The sequence below is a fragment of the Alosa alosa genome, unplaced genomic scaffold (assembly GCF_017589495.1).
Source record: "Alosa alosa isolate M-15738 ecotype Scorff River unplaced genomic scaffold, AALO_Geno_1.1 AALO_1.0_unplaced_63, whole genome shotgun sequence".
NCBI classification, from domain to species: Eukaryota; Metazoa; Chordata; class Actinopteri; order Clupeiformes; family Clupeidae; genus Alosa; species Alosa alosa.
Window position 1 is genome coordinate 1 of NW_025962796.1, and position 10,488 is coordinate 10,488.

Below are 10,488 nucleotides of genomic sequence, written 5' to 3' on the forward strand. Positions count from 1 at the left end.
GAAAGCTTTCCATCCCATTGAATTGTATGTGTGTGTGAATTGACTGAAATGTCAAGGAAACATCAAGAAAAATGCTTACTTGTACTACTTTTTTGCATGTATACATGCTGGGCTTGTCAACCAGATAGCCTTATATGTCGGGCTAATGAATCTCTGGCCACTTGCTAACGTCATTTACCCATTCTGTTATCAGCTCAGGATCAGACAGATAATCGCCATTAGCTAAGGTACAGGTCGCAGCCCTTGGGTAACATGCCGGCCTATTAGCTGTTGCCAACATTAAAGGACTCCGGATGATCTCCAACATTAAAGAGTCTGGATGATCTCCAACATTAAAGGGAGCTGGATGATCTCCAACATTTAAAGGGGTCTGTCCTGTGTGCACAAGCACCTAAGCGAGTGGCAGCCTTTTCAGTAGCTCAGCCTGTTCTTTCATAACATTTTCCTTTGCAAATGTTTTATCTTTTCCACGCACCGTGTAGATATATTTCTATCCTATGGATATGGCTACCGGTATTACTCATCCGCAACACAGAAGTAAGAACAACTGCTTGAGCTGAGAACAATGGGCCATGCCGGTACTGTTTAGCCTACTGAGGAACTGAGGACACATGCCGGTACTGTTCACCCTACTGAGGACACATGTTTGAGCACTTTCACAGACGTCAAGTCAACTGTCAGACTCGGTAGAAGTGTGTGTGTTTGTATGTGTGATATGAACCATTCTTCCATAACATTCTCACCGGTTACATTTAGAGGAATGATATTAACCGTTCTTCCATAATGTTTTAACCGGTTACATTTAGAGTGTGTGTGTGTGTGCATGTACGTGTGTGTTTGTATGTGTGATATGAACCATTCTTCCATAACGTTCCGGTTACATTTAGAGGAATGATATGAACCATTCTTCCATAACGTTCCGGTTACATTTACTAGAGGAATATGAACCTAGGGCTAGGGTTCTTCTGTAACGTTCTCACCGGTTCCATTTAGAGGAGAGGCCTTGGAACACTGGAACAGGAATAAAAAAATAATGTTTTTGCTTAGAACGAAACTAAATGAAAAACATTCTGTTTTCAGTCCCTGGTGTTTGTGTAACGTGTGTGTGAGTTTTGACACAATGAGCCGAAGTTGTGCAAAAATGTTTAAGCAATGGGCAAAAAATGTAATACTCTGTGTATGTGTGTGTGTGTGTTGTGTTAATACTTTGTGTGTGTGTGTGGTTGTTTAGGCCCATGAGGCAGTTATACAAGGACGCTATCCTGCTCCAGTGGAGACTCTGCAGATTCTGGCAGCCCTGCGGATTCAGTACCTGCTGGGAGACTACAACTCCCAGAATGCCTGGCCCGACCTGGAGCAGCTATTTCCTGTCAGTCGCCTGCGCAGTCGACTGCAAGCCTGCACGTCTCTCTCCCGCTCTAACTCCGCCCACAGGAAGCGCTCCTCTTTCTTGGAAGGAACTCTCAGGCGCAGCCTGAGGGGGAGGGCCAGAGCTGAAGAGTCACAGGAAGAGGCGTGGTTTGAACAGGAAGTGTGTGTATTGCGAGGAAACGTGCAGGAGAAGTGGGCGCGTCTGGAGGGCATGAGTCAGCAGGACAGTATGCTGAAGTACATGAACATCATCAGAGAGTGGAAAGGATACGGTTGCAGCCTGTTTAACGTGCAGGTACACACACACACCTGCAGGTTCACACACGCACACACACAGACACACCTGCAGGAACACACACACACCTTCAGGTACACACGCACGCACGCACGCACACACACGCACACACACAGCCACACACACACACAAAGGGCATGCTAACCTAGGCCTGTTTAATGTGCAGGTACACACGCACGCACACACACACACACACACACACACACACACAAAGGGATGCTAACCTAGGCCTGTTTAACATGCAGGTACACACACACACACACACACACACACACACAAAAGGGCATGCTAACCTAGGCCTGTTTAACGTGCAGGTACACACACACACACACACACAAAGGGGCATGCTAACCTAGGCCTGTTTAACGTGCAGGTACACACACACACACACACACACACAAAGGGCATGCTAACCTAGGCCTGTTTAACGTGCAGGTACACACACACACACGCACACGGCATGCTAACCTAGGCCTGTTCAACGTGCAGGTACACACACACACACACAAACAGGGTGTCCGCGGGGTTTTAAAAGGTATTAAAAGGTAGTAAATGAAATGAGCCAAATTTAAGGCCATTTAAAAGTATTAAAAGCAGGGCTTTGAACCGATTTTTTTTCCCAATCGGTTCGTTCCGAACAGAAACGGAATTATAACGTTTCCGGTTATGAGTTCCACCAATAAATTGACGTTCCCGAACCGGTTAGAACAAAAAAATACTGTTCCCGGAACGGTTAATTTCGTTCCTGTCAGCTGTTTAATGCTATAGAATTATGTCACATCTTTCTCATCCAGCTTAAACCAAATGTAATAATATTACAACTATTATTAAATAATAATAATTGTGTTATTAATAATAATAATAATTAAATAGGCCTACAATTATTTCAAATGTGTAGTTTATTGTTAAAAGAGAAAATTTCCACACAAACGTAACCACATTATTAAGACACGTGGTTATGCCACTCGGGCAACAACAAATTCCAACTGTCGGGGGGAAAGGCCATCCAGTAGGCCTACTCATACCATAACAAGCCATCTGTGCATTAGGCAAACAGAGGTGTTAAAACATTTAGCCAAATGTTCGCTAGTCCATCATTAACGTAGAGTCGACAAATATAGCTATTGATATTGTGTTTGGAATGAGCGTTTTAATTAACGATGGATCGTAATTTACCTCTTATTTAAGATGTGGAGTGGAGACTTTGTAATCCACGGCTCTCTCTCCATTCAGTCAGCGAATGTCTGAGTGAACCTCAGCCATGCCCAGGAAAATAATTACTTTTTTTTTTTTAGTTAATTAGGCAACGAAAACTTTGAGGAACAAAATAAAACCGGTATTAACTGGTTACCATTATTTTTAAATAAGTGTTCCTGTTCCAGAACATAAAAAATAACGTTTCCGGTTTCGTTTCTGTTCCCTGTAAAATACAAAAAGTTCCCGGTTTTCGTTCCTTGAACCGGTTCAAAGCCCTGATTAAAAGGTAATAAACATCATCTGATGAGATATTACATTTTCGGACCATTTGTGTTAAGTGCAGGCCTATCTCCTAAAATCGGCGTGAATTTATTTATTATGTGTGTGTGCAGTGTGTTAATCTGTGTGTGTGTGTGTACAGTGTGTTAATGTGTGTGTGTGTGTGTATGTTTACAGTGTGGTTAATGTGTGTGTGTGTGTGTGTACCAGAGGAGGCTTCTATAAGACTACAGGTGAAGCAGTGCTTCACCAAAAAAAAGTAAAAAACAAAACACAAAAAAAATCTTATAATAATCCCAATTTTACTCCTTTGAAACAGAAATACAGTCACTAACACAAACTGTTTTCCTGAAATCAATTCTGTGAGTGACAACAGCGCCATCAGTCACCCGCGGTGGAACAGAGAATTACAGTGAATCAGACTGCTTCACCAACTTTTAGTTTTGTTCACTACCATAGATATCTTTCCCCATTGACTTCAATGTAAATCGAGTGAAACCCCAGGCGGCTCGTGGATTTTTTCCGTTTCAATAGATCCTATGGCAGATAAGTCCCACCCGTGAAGCAGTGACCGATTGGGCAGAATTTTTTACACTTCCTGCCGTTGAATATGATTGACGCAACACTCTGGCTAATTACTGTCTCCATTAGCTTGCCATCACTTGCCATCAAGTTGCCTTCAGTGACCTCACTAGAGTTTCATTATAAATTGTGTAACTCATTCACATAGTTTGTTTTACATTCATTTTGTAAGGTACATCGGATTTTTTTCTGTGTAGGGGAGAATGTTTTATTTAGAAGTATTGTGTGTAGCTCTGTGTTTTCTAACATAAGCTAGGTGGAAAGCTTGCTAGCGGTCTCCCCACAGCTAACGTTAGTGACTCGCTAAGTCCTAGCAAGATGGATTCGACGGAAGTTTCAGGCGATGAACATTGTTCACCGCAATTTACAGGATTCTTTACAGTTTTTTTAAATGAGGACCTATGAGTGAATGCAGAGGAGAGACCAAGAGACTTCCTGTGAAATTAACACAGATCGTGGGTGCTACGGTAAGGATAAACTTGTTCCAAGTAGGCTATGCATTAGAAAGTGCAGCTTCTCAACGTAGCTGTCCTGTAAGTTCACTGATGTGTTATGATAACATTAGCCTATGTTATGGATGTGTTATAACGTCTTGGCTTCCCATTTTAAATCCTCAATTTTGTCAAAGACAATTCAGAACAATCTACTTGAAGCTAAATTTCAACTACCATTTAAAAATGAAATAGACACTGATTGATTCAGAAAAAAATTCTAGGATTCTTCAGTGTATCAGGAGGCAAATGAAAAAATGTGGATTTTTACTTCTGGCTGTGACAAAAACAAACCGGTTGGTCAAACATATGCCAGAGCAGCCATGGTATAATTTCTTAATGTATCCCAGAGGCAAGAATGTGTCTCAATAGGCTACTGAATTTGACATTGCTTATGGGGCATAATTAGTAGCTTAGAATAGGGCCTATTGGAAGGTTGTTGTTTCAAGATGTGGACATCAACAACTTGGCATTAATAGGCTACACTGCAAAAACTGCTTATCTAATACAGTCTAACCAAGTGTTATTCATCTTATATCAAGATCAGAAAATATAGTTGGTATTGTTTTCAGTATATAGAGACATACCTAGTCACTAATTAGTGCTAAAGTCGAGATGCTCTTTTTTGGGGGCATGGCCATAGATAGCCTAGTCTTTGCAAGCAATAGGTCTAACAAAAATATGCAAACTTATTATAATAATAATAATAATAATAATACATAAACCTTGTTTACTGTCTTGTCCAGTCTTAGGCCTACTACACCCCATTTGTGGCCTGTACTTTGAGATGGTGGTAAACAGGTCTTGATTTCTCAACAAATTACTCTGAGCTCTCTGACTGATCACACAACATAGCTTTTGCTTATGCCACTGCAGACAGTTCAATGTCATCATGTGTCTCATACATTCAACCTCAACAACTTTGGCAGGTGTGTTAGGCGCAATGTTCATTTCCGGAAGGGGGTGTCATAATTTCATAACTGCTTCACTAGAAAAAAATACCACCAGCCGCCACTGGTGTGTACAGTGTGGTAATGTGTGTGTGTGTGTCTGTGCCGTGTGGTTAATGTGTGTGTGTGTGTGTATGTACAGTGTGGTTAATCTGGTGAGTGTGTGTGTGTGTTTCCAGTGTGCAGATGGAGTGTGTGTGTACACTGTGGTTAATGTGTGTGTGTACACTGTGGTTAATGTGTGTGTGTGTACAGTGTGGTTAATGTGTGTGTGTGTGTATACACAGTGTGGTTAATGTGTGTGTGTACAGTGTGGTTAATGTGTGTGTGTGTACAGTGTGGTTAATGTGTGTGTGTGTGTGTGTGTGTGTACAGTGTGGTTAATGTGTGTGTGTGTGTGTGTACAGTGTGGTTAATATGTGTGTGTGTATGTACTAGTGGTGTAAAGATTAACCGATACGTATCGGTATCCGTTTTTAATGTGTAAGATACGGCTACATCGAGACGTGAAGCCCCTTATCGGAAAAAACTTAAAGAACCGGTCGTTATATCGATTTACTTGTTATGAATCGGTGCACAACCTTTTCTGCTCGCTCAGACTCATTTACGTTCCAAGCAGCGCGTTCATCCCACTTCCGGTTTTGAAACTATACGTGACACGGAATTGTGGGTAATGCAGTTCGTTTTTGGTTACATTTATTGCCCAAAGTTGTCAAATGACCTCATTACCCATACATCTATTGCAACTTAAGCATGTGACAACTTGCACTCGGTCGGCTTTTGTTTTTCGAAATCCAGCGCGAAATTAAGCATTTATAGCATTCCTAAACAGCAACGATAGTCTGTAGAGTAGCATTACCTTTGATGAAGGGATTTCCTTAATGTTAAATAATAATTTGGCCCTTGCTGCTAAAACAATACATAAATTATTAGCTAATGATTTTGTTCATATTTACTCAGACTTGTGGCATTGTAGGTTTCTGCATAGGTCTACTGTTGGAACAAAATAAGCCCAGAGAGTTCATTGATTTGTAGGCCTATTTTATTCTTGTAGGGTAGGCTAGGCCTATATGAGAAAAGGCCAAGAGTGTCTTAAGCACTGTTTTATTTTATTTCGGTATTGTCTTACCTCAACAAGGCTACAGCTCCATGAAAACAATCAGATATAACTCTATAAAATCTGTAAAGTCTATACAATTTTATTTTTATGTTGTATTTGGCTGCTGTGTTTGACTGAAATGTAGACTATTCTTTTTTCATTTCAATACAGTATATGAAACAAACCTCAGTTTATATAATCATATTCACACATTTTGTTGCCTAATTGACAACCATGACCATGATAATTGATAATATAAAATGAATGTGCACCTTGAGCAAATTATAAAAAATCTTTGAGAATGCTTTCCATTCTTGAACTGTATCGAATTGCATCGAATCGCATCGCATCGAATCGTACTGAATCGTATCTTTTCTTGTATCGAATCGTGCCCATGTATCTAGATGCGAATCGTATTGTCTTTTACATGAGAGATTCACACCCCTAGTATGTACAGTGTGCTGATGGAGTGTGTGTACAGTGTGGTTAATGTGTGTGTGTGTACAGTGTGGTTAATGTGTGTGTGTGTGTGTGTGTGTACAGTGTGGTTAATGTCTGTGTGTGTGTGTGTACAGTGTGGCTAATGTGTGTGTGTGTACAGTGTGGTTAATGTGTGTGTGTGTGTGTGTTTCCAGTGTGCTGATGGCGTGTATCCAGAGGATCTGTGGTTGGCTGTTGGTCAGGAGAATGTGGGTGTGTACAAGCGTGGGGAGGCGTGGCCTCTGGAGGTCCTGTCCTATGAGCTCATCCTGTCGTTTGGAGCCCCACAGCCCAACACACTCTGCATCAGCACTCAGGAGCGCCACCTACTGTTCCTCACAGAGCAGGTGCGTACAGTGTTAGCGCCACCTACTGTTCCACACAGAGCAGGTGCGTACATGTGTGTTAGCGCCACCTACTGTTCAGAGCAGGTGCGTACATGTGTGTTAGCGCCACCTACTGTTCCTCACAGAGCAGGTGCGTACATGTGTGTTAGCGCCACCTACTGTTCAGAGCAGGTGCGTACAGTGTTAGTGCCACCTACCAGGTGCGTACAGTGTTAGCGCCACCTACTGTTCCTCACAGAGTAGGTGCGTACATGTGTGTTAGCACCACCTACTGTTCAGAGCAGGTGCATACATGTGTGTTAGCGCCACCTACTGTTCAGAGCAGGTGTGTACATGTGTGTTAGCGCCACCTACTGTTCAGAGCAGGTGCGTACAGTGTTAGCGCCACCTACTGTTCCACACAGAGCAGGTGCGTACATGTGTGTTAGCGCCACCTACTGTTCAGAGCAGGTGCGTACATGTGTGTTAGCGCCACCTACTGTTCCTCACAGAGCAGGTGCGTACATGTGTGTTAACGCCACCTACTGTTCAGAGCAGGTGCGTACATGTGTGTTAGCGCCACCTACTGTTCCTCACAGAGCAGGTCGGTACAGTCAGGGGGTAAAGTATGTGTCTATATGTATGTGTGTGTGTGTGTGTGTTGAAGGTAAATGTGACGGAGAAGTCGTGAGCAGGTATAAACACTCAGGAGAAGTTGGATGAGTTTGAAAAGATGGGATCTTTTTATTTACCCCAATTAAGGCCAAAGAAAGGTAATAAAAATGTGCACATTTTTATCTGTGTGTGTGTGTCTGCATGTGTGTGTGTGTGTGTGTATGTGTGCATGTGTGTGTGTGTGTGTGTGTGTCTGTGTGTTAGGTGGTGGACATCGCGAGGCTCATGAAGACATACATCAGTCTCATCGTGAAGAGACGCGTCAGCACCTGCCAGTCAATCAGTAACCAAGGGAACCATTGGTGAAGATTCACCATGCAACCTTCAGATAAATTTGCTTGTGTTTTGTGTGTTCAAGACCATGTGTGAGAGTGTTTTAAATGTTTGTATGTGTGTGTGTAGGAGCAGTAGCTGAATTTTATTTTATGCAAACAGTCTTAACCAAAGAGCATCTCTGCAGGCAGAGACCAAGACCAAAGAGATACACACACACCATTCAAACTCATACATAGAATGACAATACTAGTACATTTTTTTCTCATATTAATGTAAGTAATCAACTGGAGAAGTTTCATAGTGATATCTGCTAGTTAAAATTTGTACCCTATTCACCTGTAGTGTCTCGCCTTAACTGAAAATGACAATCCCTAGCCTGATCCCAAGTATGGTTCCGTGCAACTGGAGTAGATGCTATTATTCCCTAATGAGTTGTATATGTTTTATATATTTTATATATTTTATAATAATATTTCATATAGAGAACGGGTGACTGTCACGTTACGTTAGATGTTGGGGTTTGGGTAGCAGCCGCCATATTTACAGATACGCTAACGAAGATACAGTGATTACTAATGGGGGCATAGTTAGTGTCAAGAGCAAACAAATGGACCATGATATGAGCAAATGTAAGCATCTTTACCATGACGAGCTGAACAGGAAGGCAACAGAGTGGTACTTAAATAAAATGAAGAATATTAATATTAATGCTATAGTTGGGTTTCTGCTCTGTAAGTAAGTATATATACTCTTTTGACCCTGTGAGGGAAATGGGTGTCACATGATTGAGTTGGTGATGTTAGGAAGCTCTAACTTGCTACTGCCCATACAAACACATTAAATACAAACACATGCCCATACAAACACATTAAATACACATTAAATACAAACACATTAAATACACATTAAATACAAACACGTGTTAAGGTGCTACTGCCCATACAAACACATGTATTAACTTGCTGCTGGGGTATGCAGGCATAGTTATATATCCGTAGAGATCCTCTCCATGTTTGCAGACAGGTGATGACATGGTGAACCTGTCACTAGTGAAAAATAGGTCTACTGCCATTAGTCACGTGATAGACTAAGCATGATATACTGAAATTAGGAGCATCTAGCCTTCAACAACAAACACAACAAGTTTCTCAATCCTGCAGTTGAAGTGAGTCTGTCTGTTTGCAGTCAGCATGATAGCCAGCAGGTGATATTAGCTGTGCCTACTGTAACATTACCCACTTGTAGGGCTACATTAGATTCCCTTTCTTTATAATAAAATGAACATGATGACTGACAAAATAACTATAGTGTTAATAGCAGACAGACATTGATTCAATGGTTCAGCAGCACATAGATTCACTATATTAATCCCCCGTCTTCATTCAGCTGTGTTAAATTGTACAGTAGTCGGGCTGTGCAGTCGTCGCCGTGTCTTTCTTAACAATGTGTCGACACAATCCCGTTCTCTATAACCAATTGACCAGATATACAGATTCTAAATGACGTTGTCACAGGTGCTCAGTACCACACACGTGTTAAATACCATACACACATATTTAATACCACACACACACACACACACACACATGTTCAATGCCACACACACACGTGTTCAATATCACACACAGGTGTTCAATTCCACATGTGTTAATTGATGTGGTCATATGGTATGGACATGATTGATGATGATGTCGGATGTTTCATCTCAGCTGTCATTAAACTCCTTCAGCTCTCCCGTGTGTGTGTCATTTTTGTCTTTGCTTAAATCGTACTTTTCAAAGTTGATTAGAGTGTGTGTGTGTCTAGGACCTTTTCAGCAGTACTTCACGACTTCCTGTTTCACAGGAGTCAGATCCAGTGGAGCTGCAGCCGGTGTAGCCGGGATAATCTGCCGTCTTTTCTAGCTGTCCAGCTGTCCCGGTTTATAATCTGCCGTCTTTTCTAGCTGTCCAGCTCTCCCGGCTCATAATCTGCCGTCTTTTCTAGCTGTCCAGCTGTCCCGGCTCATAATCTGCATAATCTGATGTCCCGGCTCATAATCTGCTGTCTTTTCTAGCTGTCCCGGCTCACACTTGTAGATTTCGTTGACGTAGTCAGCCGTCAACAACTGCTAATCACGAATGAGCCATTACTGTTGGCACAAACCTTAAGTAGGATAACTCAAAGTAAGTAGTAACTTCGTAAGATAACACTGAGGTTACACTAACCTTTTTTTGACCGTACAAAATGTCCAGTAATATTGCAGATATTGCAGGCCATATAATTTACAGTGAATAGAATTAAAATATGGACTGAGAAGAGAGCTTAACCAAAATATGTTTATCAAATAAACCCTGTTTTAAAATCATCCTTGAGTCTCAGAAATTTCAATACCATAATGTGCAGCGATATTTAACCATTTTTCTTTTGTGCATGACTCCTCGGAAGGAGAGTGAAACAATATTTATGTTGAAATGACACAAAACCA

The 10,488-nt window shown here is 41.6% G+C and overlaps 1 protein-coding gene across 1 annotated transcript; it reads left to right on the forward strand.

Annotated features, from left to right (window-relative positions):
* Positions 1 to 87: 87 nt before the first annotated feature.
* On the forward strand, positions 88 to 9,756 carry LOC125290549 (unconventional myosin-X-like). The gene is made up of 3 exons (XM_048237220.1): positions 88 to 1,666; positions 6,900 to 7,091; positions 7,950 to 9,756. Exons 1-3 carry the CDS (start codon positions 1,583 to 1,585, stop codon positions 8,049 to 8,051), a joined length of 378 nt encoding a protein of 125 aa, XP_048093177.1. The 5' UTR covers positions 88 to 1,582; the 3' UTR covers positions 8,052 to 9,756.
* Positions 9,757 to 10,488: the final 732 nt, after the last annotated feature.